Source organism: Accipiter gentilis, chromosome 2 (genome assembly GCF_929443795.1).
Source record: "Accipiter gentilis chromosome 2, bAccGen1.1, whole genome shotgun sequence".
In the NCBI taxonomy this organism is placed as follows: Eukaryota; Metazoa; Chordata; class Aves; order Accipitriformes; family Accipitridae; genus Astur; species Astur gentilis.
The window spans coordinates 17,841,316-17,856,729 of NC_064881.1; the positions used below are offsets into that span (position 1 = coordinate 17,841,316).

Genomic DNA, 15,414 nt, shown 5'->3' on the forward strand with positions numbered 1-15,414 from the left:
AGAAGGGAGGATGCAGAGTTTGCTGCTGGTGTGTTTTTTAACAGGTGGTCTAGGTTTATGTTCTGCCAAATTAGACCAAGCCATCGCTGTAGATGCTTCTGCTCTGTTTTCAGCAGACTGCTGTTAAAGTGTGAGTGTGAAGTTTTTCCCAGGCTGAGCCATTTTGGTGTGACTCACTAAAGGGAGTAGTATCTTGAAAATGCATGCAGGACTAAAAGGTGTTAAAACTCAATGGACTGTTTTCCCCTTATCCTGGGCATATGTAACAACATGTGGTGTCTGGGTGAAATGATAAAAGGCTATGCCTACATTGAAATCTGGCAGGGAGATTTCTGCTTGTGCAAAAATTCCTTAGCTGCTACATGAATTGTCAAAACTATTCAGTGATAGCATCTGCAGATGCTGATTTAGAGGTGTTTCAGGTATGTTTACATGAACTATAATCATCCCTTTAACTGCAGTGTTAATATAAACCAAGAGGTGATGGAATTAGATAGAAGAGAACCTGTTCACTGGGAGTATAAATTTATCTGTTCCTAACAGAGTTAGGAGTAGAGCACTGTGTATGTGACTTCAAAGGATGTCTTTAAATTCCTTTTTTTCTTTATATACTTCATCTTCCTTCCTAATTAAATGTTTTGTGGGGAATAACTTACAAATGGTGGATCCTGGAATGCATATGACTAGAAATTGGGAATTGAGGAGAATAAATGATAAATTCTGATATAAAAATTGTGATATAACATGATATATCTGTTTGGAAAACCTAACATTAAATTTCCTCTTTAGACCTGACCGATAGTTTTGATTCGTCTTTCTCCTAGCTTTCTTTGCTATTCCCCCAAAACCTGTGTAGATTAAATGCATAGTGAGTATTCCATCAGAGCAGAAGGTACAGAGCATCCAGATCACCTGCATCTGAATCTTTTATTATGTTCCCCACTAAGTTCCATTTTTTCTGTTTTTTATTGACCACTTGATTTTGAGTCATTATGACCCCCTTTTCCCTCCTAGCTTTATTCTCTATGGTGAATTTTAGGTAAATTTGTCCTTTTGTACATTTAAATGGCTTTTGATTTGTCTAGAGTGCAGCCTTTTACGCAGAAGTGTAACAAAGAACCCCCTAGGATTTGTATTTTTCTTATTTGTGGGTTTTATAAAAGTTTTTAGTCTTTTTCAGTGTGGAAATACCTTTGAAAGATGTAATCTTTTAAAGGAAATAGCTAATTTCTGTCTAATCATGCAGCAGAAAGGTAGGAAACAGGACAATATGTCATACAATTTATATTTCTAATTAATCAATAATACATGGATGTGTCAGAAAGAATAACCTCTCAAATCCTCCATATAATCCCTGGTTTGGCTCTGTACACTGTGATGTAATACTGGGGAATGGATACAGGTGTACATGTGGTTTGGTACATGTATTTGCATAAAGAATAGTTTTTGTATGTCTGCCCAGTAGTGGTAAGGCCAGCTTAGTGACTCAGTTTCTGGCAGAAACTTCTGGTTTATTAATATTCCTGAAATCTGGGAACAAATTACTTCAAAGTACCAAGGGAAAAAAAATGTTTCCAGACTAAAGTGGTTGGTACAGAAAACATTTTGGGGGAAAAAATTTTCTGACTGGAGTTCATGCACAGAATGTTAGGAAGTTTATGTCTTCAAATGTTACCAAATTTTTTGATTATGTATACATATTTTTTTCTTTCCCCTCTTGCATTTCTTTTTAGCTTTCTGTCTGTGTACTGCTATTCTTACAGAGGGGAAAGCACTAAATGTTCCAGATGACTCGTGTCACTATTTTTCATTCTTTTTTTCCTTTATTTTCTTTTTTTGTAACCTTAGTTTTATTGGACATCTTGTTTCAAAGAGCTGAATTGTCCTCATGTTTGTTTGTGCTAGCTTCACAGACCTTGTCCTAAACAAAGTGTTTTATTTGCATCTTTTTCCTTTTAAGAGTGGCAAACAAGCAAATGAAACTCTTTATAGTAGTGCTTTATAGCTTTTAGAAATATCCTTTCGCTTTGGAAAATTGTGGAGAAAACCCATATTTTTCCTTTTGCTACTTAGAACTTCTTATAAGATAGAAAAATGAAAAGAATTACAAGGAAAGAAAAAGTTGTGGCAAAAAAAACTAGTAAAAAAATTTTCATTTGGCTTTTTGGCTGAGTTGAATCTGGGCAGGGATTAATTTGCCCAGCTTTGTTGCAAGAGTTTTACCAGCAAGACCACAATAGTGTCTTCATTGTCTTCTCTTGATTTTGTAAGTGTTAAATACAGCTAAAATAAACCACTTTATCTTTCCTTTTCTGGAGCGGTATACTAATTTGGTGTCTTGTTCTTTAAAAAAAATAGGAAAACACTAAAGAAAAAAATAATTCAGAAAATGTTTCTACTGGTTCTAGTGGTTATCAGAGACAGAGAACATAAATTAATTTTTAAGAGTTAGTAGGCTGATTTGCTAATTTGTTAGAGTAACACACTGGCTTGCCTTTTCTTTCACTGACTTGCATTTCTGTTGAACATCTTACTATATGCAAAATAGAGAATATCTGTGTGATTTCAAATGATTTTTTGAGTTCATGAATCTAAGTTTGACCTCTAAAATGCACCAGATAGTATAATTTTTAATCCCAAACCTTAATTAGTTTTATGGCAAACTCCCAATGAATGTGTCTTTCACAAGAATGGCCAAGGTCTCTCTATTTTCAAAATCTTAACTGTGTCTTGGGAAGGGAACAGTATAAGACAGGAGATTCAATTGCTCAGACAGAAATCCCAGGAGGATCAGACTTCTTTCCTCCCTCTTTTTTACCACAATTTCCCACTGATAAATCCCTAAAGCAATAATTTCAGACCTATCAGAAGTTTCACAAAATACTATGATAATAAAACCATCATCTGTTATCAAAAATTATGTAAGGTGTGAAGAAACCAGTATTTTCAGATGAAGTGTATATCTCTTTAAAAGGAACAGTGTGTGTCTGTGTCCTTGCATTACACAGTATTTTCAGATGAAACTTTTCCCGCTGAATTTGATATAACAGCTATTGTATTTCCTTAAAGGCTGCACGTGTGGGGTAGACTTGTTGTTTTTGACATAGATAACTGTCAATCAGCATAAGAGAAATGGAAGAACTCTGTTCGAATAAAGATAAGTGTTTGCATGTTAGTGAAAATAGACATACTTGAAACGTGTGCACTAGGTACATAAAATTTGCATGTGAATTGCATCTTATACATACATACTAACGTATTGTTCTCATGATAGGACTGGTTTGGGAAATGTGGCACCTGGTGTGCCAATTTCATCTGGAGATAGCCCTACTACAACTTTACTGACAGGGAACTAGTATCTGGTTTTGGTTATGAAGGAAAAATACAGTAAAACGTACCGTGAATTAATGTTGTGTCACTAGAATATCTTTTCTAAGAACTACTGTTCAACAGTAGCTATATTTTTTTTTAACTCAGGCTGGTTATAAAAAGATGGAACTGGTATGAGGAGGTTGGTACACTTGTAAACATTTAAAAATGCTGTTGAGAAACTCTAAGAAAAGTAGACTTAAAGGATTTTTTCATTCTTTTGCATGTACCAGTCTTGATTTGTAATAATGAAAGCAGTAGGAGCATATCTGAAAATGAAATTAATATTATTTTGTCTAGTCCTGAAAATTATTGTACTGTCTTTCAATTTAATAGAGGGTAACATCCATTTCATCCTGTTCTTCATTTCTAGATCTTGACAAGACATGTCTGTCTTTTCCCCTGCAAAACACATTTAACCCCCTCAATAATTTAAAATGACAAGTGCTTTCCCAAGCCTTTCCCCTTCCTTTCTCCTGCTCTCTTTGATGTGTGCTTTGCAAGCTAATTCTTTACTGCAGTGTTTATAGATTCTTTCTGTTTGGTGCTACACTGTGATGTATATCAGCAATAGCAGTTGCTTCTGGATGCAAACGATACAGGGAGGAAGTCAGGAGATCATGAGCTTGGGGAAGCTTGCTGGTCATAATTTGAGGCTCTGGATAACAGTTTAATATAGCTCTTAAAGACACACATGCACACACACACACAACTCTTTCACAAGTCCTAGAAAAAATGGTTCACAGAGGAAGAAAGAGTGTTAAGCCTGAAAAGACTGACAAAGACTGTAATTTTTCTCCTGTGAGATAATGGTTTGAAGCCAGCAGCAGATAAAAGATTGCCATAAGAATAGCTTAATTCCCCATCTTGTAAAAGGATTAGATAATTCAGTCTCTATGGATTCCTTACTCTGGGAAACATATTTCCACTTTTGGTTCTCCTCAGAAATAGCTGCAGAGTGTACTTATTTAAATGCACAAAGACCTGCATTCAGACATTTTGAAAAGGCAAACAGCACACAGAAAAGATTATGTTGCAGGCTGTGTCGATGTGTAAGTTTTGCTCAGCAAGTGGATGTTCTAGTTTTACCAGCTGAAAACATTCTGGTTGTGAATTATGTATTGGTGATATGGAAACTTTCCACAAAAATCTTCAAGACTAACTGGAAAATAATGCTTTTAATTTGAAGAAAAAGAATGGACTTCAACCAAAATCCATTTTTAACTGTAGTTTTTCTGAATTTTCAAATAATTTGATGTGTTTCAGTGTGCATGCACTTGGTGTCCTTACGAAAGTGAGTGCAAAAGTAAGAAACAGACTGTGATCTGAACAGTATCAGTGAAAATGGAGTTATTTTAGATTAACTGTATATTAGATCAGGGTGAAACTCAAAGAATATGAATGCTGTATATCTTACATGAATAGAATTGATGGTAGTAAACTTCTGCCTGAGAGCCTTGCAGCACTTATTTGAAATGGATTTAAATGAATCATAAAACTCTGTTGGGGAACATGCTGAATATGTCACTAAGTTTATATTCCTACATTTTATTCAGAAATTTTGTTAAATATCCCTATTTATTCATGTAGTCTTATAGTTTAATTTTGGAAACATCTGCCATCCTGGATAGTGTACTGCAGGATAATCCAATAGTCCTCATGCTTCATTTCTCTTCAATGCAGAAGCTTCCTGTATTTTGGTCTATGGTGAAAACAAAACCTATGACACTGATTTTTTTAATATAACAAGGTGACATACTGCAGAGCTTTCCCATTATTATTTCAGACTTGAGAGGTGCCAGCCACTCTCATTACTCACTGAATTCACAATCCTCTGTTGTTTGCCCTCATAGATCTAAGACATTTTTCTTCTGTAGTTTATTGATCTGAAATTTGTATAAACTTCTTTTAAAATATAATCTTTGTTAGGAAGCTAGAGTATGTAGCTAAAGCAGATGGAGAGTTTTACCAGCAAGAGTACTTTGCCTGTACATTGTTTAGTAATATTTATTTAATATAATTTTACCATAATATTAACTAGCGTAGTCTGTACTGGAAAACTGCCATCTTTTTGTCTCCATACCTGTGAATACACTAAGAATTTTGCTGGCACAGTTTTAACATTTTTATTTTGTAAAAGACATTAGTAGAACAAATGGAATTGGTCAGAAATTCCTGGCTTTGTATTTAGGTGCTGGAGAAGCTTTGGATTTTACACCAGTATAATAGAGTGCAGAACTTGCGGAGACAGTAAGTCAAGGTACATGAGATCAGAATTTGGATCAGTATTTTGAAAACAAAGAATGAAATAAACTCACCATATTATAGGCAAGTCAGGACAAATGATTATAAAGGTTGGAGTACTGTTACTGGTGTGGTGTTGAGGTTGCTAGGGAAAGGTGCAAGAAAACATTCAATGCAACCTAAAGCATGTGGGGGCTTTCAAGACTTTTGTTGTCTGATCTCTGTTGCTATAACTTCCCGGAGTTATGTATTTGTTCTAGGGAAATTATAATTCAGTAGTACAGTGATATCAGAGAGAGATGTTAGATGTAGATGTAATGTTTTAAATTACAGAAAGGAAGCAAATGATTTGAAAGGAAAAAAAAAGAAAAGGAAGTCCAATAAGTCCAATTTATCCTTCTCTTCATCTGTGATTGAAATTCCCTTTGGTTGCCAAAGAAACATCATCATGTTATATTTTTAATAAGTTTCTTTTGTTACTAAATTAATGATATTCATTAATCTTACAAAATATATGTTACAGTTTTGGATCCAAATTAATAACTATTTCATAAAGAAACTAACTGTAAATCACTGAAGTATCTGTTGGGATGTTTTTAAGAGCATCGTTAACCTACTTTGAAATAATTTAAGGAAAATCAGTGATTCAACATGCCAAAATCTCCTTAATTTATATTCTAATACAAACATGACACTATTTCTGTTTTTCAGAGTTGAGAACTTTTCTTTGCAGTTGTAGCCTTAAAAATGTACACTAATCTTGAGTGAATATGAAAACAGCTTTACTGCTCTTTTTGCTGAAAGATTTAAGGATTCTTTGCTGAACTTTCCCCTACTTCTCACTGTATTTATCTAAAAGAAGTCAGCTGAGTCTAACAAAGCAGATCAGGAATTTTCCAATGAAATGTGTCTTCTTTAGGAAATAATGATTCACAGAAACCAAAACGTTTTACAGAAATTGTCCAGTTTCAACAAAATTTAGCTGACACAGGGCAGAGCAGAGATAAAGGCTGGAGCTGCAATTCTCAGACATGTAATTTCCCACTTCCTTCTCAGGGAGTGCCCTTTACTGTCTTGGAGCCCCTGGAGGACTTTTTCTTTATTAATAAAAAGCCAGCACAAGCATTTGTATTGTCTTGAAATAAGAGGTTTTCAGGATTTCTTCTCATGTGGAATTTCAAAGTTTCTGTTGTTGTTCACCTCTCGGGAACATCAGAATTTGAGCAAATTTATCCAACTCTAGTTCGCTTTGTTTAAAAAGAAAAAGAAGTCCCATAGTCATGTCCCAGAATTTGAAGGCCAGCCACATACACAGTAATTCTGTAACTCATTGCCTGTAGTTTTTTATTTGGGAGTTAAAGGAGAGTTTGTCCAAAAATTATAACCTTTGTTCTGTTTGGGTTTTTTTGCTTCATTTCTGGAAGGAATAGAATGGGAATTTGGTTATCTGAGTGCAGTGACATATTTCTGGAAGACTATGTCAGAATAGTATTAATCTAAGTATAATCCCAATTCCTCTGTCTGTGAGCGAACAATCACCTTCCTCTGAAGGTGAATCTCCACTCCTGTTTAGTATTTAATTTGACACAAAGATTTCCTAAAGCACAACCTCTACTATACAGTAGCACAAGGCAATTTATGATGCACATACTTTGCATTAGTAGTCTACACAAAGAACAAATACTAAAGAGCATATATCTCAATTTTAGCTATCAGAAACATTTCCATTTCTTTGTTTTCAGGATCCTTAATTCCTTCTCATTAGGCCCTGATTTTAGAAAGTACCTATGCTTGTGGTTAAGTGTTTTTAATTATTTTTATGAATCTGATGTAGTCCTTTGAAGTAATTTTTTTTTTTTTCCAATCCATTAATATTGTGAGAATGCTCTTCACCAGTGAACTTTTTTTTTTTTTCCTGTAGTATTATGCTATAACATGGACTTTAATCTCATTTACTGCTAATTTTAAGAGTATCATAGGTCAACAGTGTTGACATAGAGGACAACCATAGTGTATGTCTACATTTAATGCACTGAAGGAGTTCTTAGGTAGGAATTTGTTCTGCATCTGTACTTGCAGTCTTGTGTACACTGAAGTATAGACATACCCATAATTGCCCTCGAAGTAGGACTTTGGTTTACCTCTTAAAAATATGTTTTGCTCAAGTGTAAATGTTTCCAAAATTTCAAATCTGAAAATGCATGCCAACTTTAAATCGTGGAGAAAAAAAACAATTTTAATTCAGCTTCTGCAAATGTTGCCTGTTATTTTTTTCTCCAAGATATAGTTTAATTCCAGTGTCCTATTGTCTAGAAACTTTGCGGCTCTATTAGGGCTACTGCATTGTTTTAGGGATGGTACGAATGGAGAAATCACAGCTCCTCTAGCATTACTCTCTCCTTCCATCCCCACTATACCCACAATTTATTAGGTACCCATTGGAATTAGTCATTTTAGTATGGTGTTAGATGGATTTTAGATTCATACAGGGAATTGTTTTGTAGGATCATCTCGTCTTTCTTTTCAGCTTCTAAGTTAGGTCATCAATCTAACATGTTTCTAAAGCAGCAATTAACATGTCAAGAAGCTGTCTTCTTAACAGCTCATGTAAATTGGATATTGATGGGTATCAGAGAGATATGAAAACAAGACCATTAATTCTGTCACAGAAAAAGAATGGAGAAGTGTAATGACATGCTATGTGGCTGATTACAATACAGAAGAGCAATAAACTGAACTGGACTTTGGATATTTTCAACATTTATTTTCTTGTCATATATGTCAAGTTTTGGGAGGGACTAACTTTCATACAGTAGTGACAAGTTTCACTACACAGTCTGCTTGAGTAATACCAGTTTGATAGAAGAAACGATCATGAAGAAATATGTCCTAGTGAACTGTGTTAGAAAAAGCAGATGTCATTTCAAAGATTTGCATATTGCAGAGAACAGACCTTCCTTATGTAAGGGTCCTTTCTTGTGTCTACTTCTATATAGCTGTAATTAGATAAAATTCTGTAGATAGCTACAACTGTAATATTTTTGCCATAATTAAGTAGCATGTGTTACAGTATCAAAACTACTTTACTGGTAAATTTCAGAAACGAAAAGGGAAACTCTCTTAGTCTTTCCAGGTCATCTAATGGGGAATATGTTGCTGCTGTGGAAATCTTGTTGTTGACTGTTAAAAGTCTCACAGCAAGTATTCATTCATGCTGCTTATTCATTCCTTCTTTAGTACTAGCAGAATACTCTTTGCTTTATGCAAATACGTGGAGGAATCTGACTCTATAATCTCATTCAAACAGACGGTACAATCTAGAAACAAACGATATGCTGGATGACTATTCAAACAGTTGGTACGATCTAGAAACAAACGATATGCTGGATGACTGTTCAAACTCAAAGCTAATCTTGCAGAATGACTGCTCTTACTGTGGCAATTCATTTCTGGCTGCTAAGTAATGCTAGAAGCAAGATCAAGATGCACTCAGTGTTTTCTCCTGATAGTAATGATTGGATTGCCACAGGGATGTTAATGTGGCTTTGAAAACAGGGTGGGAGGATGAGGAGGTTGCTATGAAGGAAAATAAAGTTAGTCCACGAGGCATTTCCTCGTTAAGTTGTGCCATCAGAAAAGCTCAGGAGTCTTTCTTTGAGTGCTAGAATGGGTCTTTCTGAAAGGTCAGGCACAAGAGAAGCTTGAGACTTTGTAGCACTTGATCAGTCTCTTCCAGCTGGACTCCACCAAACAGCCACTCAACAAAGCTCATCTACCAGGCAGGAAATGCAGATCTGCACCGAATCTTCAGCCCACCTGCATGGTGTACAATGTCCCTGTCACTAAATTCAAGTTACAGATACTTACGTGCTGCATATTTAATCCTGGTAAAATTCCCCTGGAGTATTCAGTCATCTTGAAAATGAGAGTAAGTTGAAACATTTAATGCCATTAGTCTGCTTTATTTCACGAATGGAACTAGAGCAGGAACTAGTATCTGATACTTCTCTAGGGTATTGCTTCTTGCACTGCCCGCAGGATGAAATCAATGAGTCGGTGAGTTGTAATCATAGGGATTTACAAGTGTTTCACTAAGACTGTTGGTAATTGCGATACCACAGAACAATGTGTTCTGAGGTGTTGTCAGGCACTGAAAATTGCCAGGGAAATATTGAAGATGTTCAAAAAGAGGTTGTCATATTAGTCAGAATGGGGTTTTATGTCGGTTAGTTCACACAGCCTCATTGGTGAGAAGTTACACAACGTAAATAACAGAGTTAACTTCATTTTCATTTCAGTTTAGCAACTGGGATTCAAATAATAGTTTTATCTTAGTATTTTTTCATCTGGAAAAACAGGTGACTTCGATTGAAATATCAGATTGTAATATCCTCATCTTGATGACATGCCCTGTTCTCCAACAATCTATGTTTTAAGAAAGAAAAACATCCTAAGTGCTTGAGTTCAGCAATGCACTTGGGCATGAGTTTAAACTAAAGAGTAATCTATATAGATAAATGTGTTACTGAATCAAAACATTTATTGTTTTGTATCACCTTTGTGCATGCTGAAGTAATTTTTAATTTCTCTAGTGAAAATTTAAGATGGCTGAACTTTTAGACAAAAAAAAGAAAGGTTGTTTTTTCTTTTAAGTAGGTTACTCCTACTTCAAAATACTGCACCATCACTAACAGAATAATTAACATAGTAGATAAAGACAACTCACATGGAAATAATATAAAATCTTTGATAAAGTGATAAATCTTAAACAGTTGTAGAAAACATTGCTTTTTCAGATATCAAGTCAAGAGGAAATATTTCCCTAATCTGAATCCTAAAGGAATCAACATGTTTTCGTTTCGCTGATTTTAGTCACTGCCATTTCTTAGATAATACTGTGTGTGCTTATAGATTGTTCAGGAGTGTGAAAACACCTTTTCAACGTAGTGGATGAAAAAAAAGTATCTCTGATTTCAATCTTGACTATTTTTCCTATTTGCTGTTTCTTTCCTCTGATGAGGCAATATAGGATTTTATTATGCTGTGATTCATTGAAGGAATATAATTGAAATCGTTTTGTCCTCTTTTTGCATACTCTTATAGTATCACATTTTCTAAATCATACTGGCAGTGCAACTGTGTTTCACACACCCACAAGCTTGTTCATAGTGATAGGCCTGGTATAATGCTGCTGCACCCATCCTGTAGAACTTATTCATAATGTCTTTGGTCCTGAAGTCCTTGGCAGTTTTCATGGAACAAGTCTTACAGAATGCATTTTTGGGTCAAAGGAAATTGAAGTATTTACCTGGAGGCTGTTTGCCTTTGTAGCTCTTGAAGCTCCAACATGCAGCTGATTGAATGTAACGGAAACAATGGTCTTTAAGCAAGAGATCACACTATAAACAGAATGTATATAGAAAAAAAATGTTGGCTATCAGGTATCAAGTTTAGACTCCCATTAAAATAATTAATAGCTGAAATAATGTTTCGGTTACTAAGTGAAAGAGTCCATAAAGTTTTAGTAAGATAGTAATTTTTAGGTAACTTGGTTTTTTGTGTTGTGGGTTTTTTTAAGAGTACTCATTGAAGATAACAGCCAAGATTTTCAAAGCTAGCCACCAGTTTGGAAAAGCTTGACTCTTTTTAGATTGCTCTGCAAACAAGGATGTGACTCTCATATATGTTGTTCTTTTTATAATCACCTTTTCCAAAGAATCGAGTCTACCTTGGAGTTCACACTTCTGTGTACAGCTAGTCTGCAAGAAAAAGAGTTGGAGATAAAAATGCTTTTGTAGTACCAGGGACAAGATAAGTCAATCTCATAGTTTAGGCCTTCTAACATTAATGATGCTCGCAACATGGTGGAATGCTCTTTTCTTGGAAGACATTCAGCAAGAAAGAACTAGGGAAGAAAGTAGCATAAACAAGGACAGATCAGAAAATTACATCTCTGATTGTATAATGACCTTCTGAAGCATTCAGAAGCTGTTCTAGACATATGCTTCTTTCTCATTGATTGCTTCAGAATTTTTAAGTGTCTTCATTTTACTGTGGAGGTGTCTTATGAATAGAATTACTACTGAAGAAGAAGTCAGAATTATCCAAGTAACAAAATTCTTTTGGTGAGCAATAGTGTTTGTGACATTTTTTTGTTGCTTGAGTCACATGAGAATCTATTCCAATACAAATCCACATGTAAGAAATACATAAATAAGTTGAGAATTGGATGTGAAAATGAGGTCTAGATATGTCAAACATTTTTTCACCCATCCAGCCACCCATCTAGCCACCCAGTTCACCCAGCCATTTCCTCCTATAAAGGGAAATCATATGAAATGGCTTTTCTGACTAGATACATTGAAAAGATTTTTTTTGGTTTTGCATGTTTTTCATGATGCAAAGGGCCACTGTAATTTATGTAATTTCTAGAAGGTGAGAATAATTTCAGTTTTTCATGTCTGGTTTGGATTTATGAAAGCTCAGAATGGGAATGTATTATAAAATCATGAAAATACTGATGGGATAAAAGCAGCAGCTGCTGCTTCTAGAGGTAATTTTTTTATGACTACAATATAAGCAGAGAAAGTTGGAGTAATATTCCTTTTAATTAAACACAAATAAACTATCAACATGGCTGCAGAGAACATCACATCACTTCTGGTTCCTGCGATTCCATGCATATCCTTATAAGCTTGAATATGTGCTTGCAGTAAATGAGTATGTAATAAAGGAGGACAGGTCAATTTCAATACAAAGGAAAATGATGTGATTTTTGAGATCTTCCTTTTTCACATGGTTATTTCATTTGCAATTTGTTTTCTCCCTATTTGAATATCTTTATGGTAATGGTACAAAGATATTTGCTTCTGTTTGACTGTCACCTTTAGAAGAGCCTGTTTGACAAGCTAGGCTTTTAAAGAATTGGCAACTAGGGCATTACAAACCAGGTACAGAGTTATAAAGGATTCATAGAAGTAATTTTCAAAATTAGGTTTACAGCTTCTAAGTTTTACACTTTTGTTGCCTTGAGGAGTCCTGTGTTGTGTGGAACTGCCTCCTCAGGTAACAGTCATTATGAATTTACATTGAGCTTTCTGCCATAAATAAACCATTCCAGGGACAATAAAAAGAGAAAAAGTAGTTTGGGGTGGGGGGTGGTTTTGAGAAGGTACATGACAACAAATAGATGACTTAAGATCCAAATATATTAGATAACTGTGAAAGTCATAAAATGTGAAATTCAGATAGGGCAGATATGGGGTTTCTGCTTGGTTTCAAAGGTTAATTCAAAGTTTAGTGTAAAGCAGCTGCAGAGGGTGAGAATACAGAGTGAAAGGAACTTTTTTTAAGAGATAAGTTATTTCTTTCCCCAAGGTTTTACTTCAGTGCATTTTTATGATTCCTGGGCTTTGCAAAATTGAATTGCATTTTCCTTATTCTATTCATGTCTGAATAAATTCAAGGTAAGATAACCTTTATGTAAATGGCAGTTATATTGTATTAAGAGTTACAAACTATTTCTTCAGAGCAGAATCTGTACTCAGGATTCATAAGAGCCTGAAGAAGGATGGTGGGACTCTTGGGATGCTCATTTAAAAGAAGAGATGCAAGGACTATTTTTGTAAATTGCTGTCAAGGCATTGCAGTCAGCTGATTGTCCTGGTTTCAGCTGGGATAGAGTTAACTGTCTTCCTAGTACCTGGTACAGTGCTATGTTTTGAGTTCAGCATGCGAAGAATGTTGATAACACTGATGTTTTCAGTTGTTGCTCAGTAGTGTTTAGACTATAGTCAAGGATTTTTCAGCTTCTCATGGCCAGCCAGGGCACAAGAAGTTGGCACAGGACAGAGCCAGGGCACCTGACCCAAACTGGCCAACGGTGTATTCCATACCATGGGACGTCCCATCTAGTATAGGGACTGGGAAGTGGAGGGGCAGGGAATCGCCGCTCAGGGACTGGCGGGGTGTTGGTCGGCGGGTGGTGAGCTATTGCCTTGCGCATCATTTGTACATTCCAATCCTTTTATTACTACTGTTGTCATTTTATTAGTGTTATCATATTAGTTTCTTCTCTTCTGTTCTATTAAACCATTCTTATCTCAACCCAGGAGTTTTACTTTTTTTTCCCGATTTCCTCCCCCATCCCATTGGATGGGGGGGAGAGAGTGAGCGGCTGCATGGTGCTTAGTTGCTGGCTGGGGTTAAACCACGACACTGATGCAGGGGGAAAGCTGGAAGACAAACCCTGCCATAATTACTGTATTTTTATTTTTAAAAGTAACAAAGGAGAAGGAACTATTCTTGCATGTATTTCCCCGTGGTGGGTTAACCTTGGCTAAGGGCCAACCTCCCACCCAGCCGCTTGCTCACTCACTGCCCTCAGCAGGATGAGGGGAGAAAATAGGAAGAAAAAGCTTGCGGGTAGAGATAAAGACAGGGAAATTGCTTGCCAGTTACTGTCATGGGCAAAACAGACTTGACTTGGGGAAAATTAATTTAATTTACTGCCAATTAAAATAGATTTACGTAATGAGAAACAAAAAGACAAACATTAAACCCACACGTCTCCTCCCCACTTTCCCAGGCCCAGCTTCACTCATTCCTTCCAGACTTCTGTCCCACCCCTGAGCGGTGCAGGAAGGACACGGAACGGGGGGGTTGTGGTCAATCCATAACATCTCCTCTTTGGCCTCCTTCCTCCTCACACATATCACCTGCTCCAGCGTGGGCTCTCCTCACAGGCTGCAGTCCTTCAGGAGAAAAATCTGCGCCATTGCGGATTCTCTGCAGGCCACAGTCCCTCCAGGACATATCCACCTGCTTTGGTATGAGTCCTCCATGGGCTGCAGAGGATATTGGCTCTGGCATGCTCCTCGCCATTGGCTGCAAGGGAGTATCTGCTCCGGAGTGTGGAACACCTCCACCTCTGACCTTGGGGTTCTCTCTACTGTTTCCTACTCTTTCTGTTGCCTGCTCTTCTGCCTGTGTGGCATTGTTTGCTCTTCCTTAACTATGTTTTTTCCGAGGTGCCACCCTTTTGGCTGAGCGGCTCAGCTGTGTCCTGCCATGGGTCTTCTGGAGCCAGACAGAACTGCCTGTGTCTGGCACAGGGAAGCCCCAGCCTCTTCTCACCAAGGCCACCCCTGCAGCCCTGCCACTACCAACACCTTGACATGGACACCCAGTACAGTCCTGTTCAATTAAAATATTTTTGAATGTAGTGAGGAAGCTTGCAGTTTCATATGCGCATGAGCCAAACCCCCACTGTTGATAAAATAAGTCTTACAAAAATACATAAGCTAGGATTCCATTGACTGTTTCTTAGTGGCTACTTTTGGTTACTAGATGATCTGGGATGGTATGATTGAAACATGGATATCAGCTTTTCAGCAAAGCTACCCTTTTAATTAGGACAATGTTGCGAGTAGGGTATGTAGTCAGAGATAACACTCTTCTGTGTCTTATCTGTGGAATATGATTACAAATGTTCCATTTTTCCACAATTTAGATTGCAAGGAGATAATTTGGCAGAAAGGCCAGAAGATGTTTCCATGGTATCTCAAACATCTGAGCCAGCAGTGTCAGACTCTGATGGTAAGTTACATAAATATTTGCTGCTCATAAAAAAAAAAAAAAAAAAAAAAAAAAAACAAAACCAAAACCAACATCTTGAATTTAAGAGTAGAGGTTAAGTCTGTAAAAGATTAAACACTGCCAGAGATGTTCCTGGGCATTTGAACTCATTTGTCATGGCCAATTAGCACTCCAGAATAACTCCTAGGCATATTTTGGGAGCCA

The 15,414-nt window shown here is 36.5% G+C and overlaps 1 protein-coding gene across 1 annotated transcript in view; it reads left to right on the forward strand.

Moving 5' to 3' along the window:
* The window catches only part of C2H8orf34 (chromosome 2 C8orf34 homolog), a 176,947-nt gene that overhangs the window by 123,802 nt on the left and 37,731 nt on the right, over nucleotides 1–15,414 (forward strand). Inside the window, exon 9 of the mRNA XM_049828656.1 lies at nucleotides 15,125–15,210. Within this exon, the coding sequence (XP_049684613.1) occupies nucleotides 15,125–15,210 (86 nt within the window). The remainder of the gene's footprint in view (nucleotides 1–15,124; nucleotides 15,211–15,414) is intronic.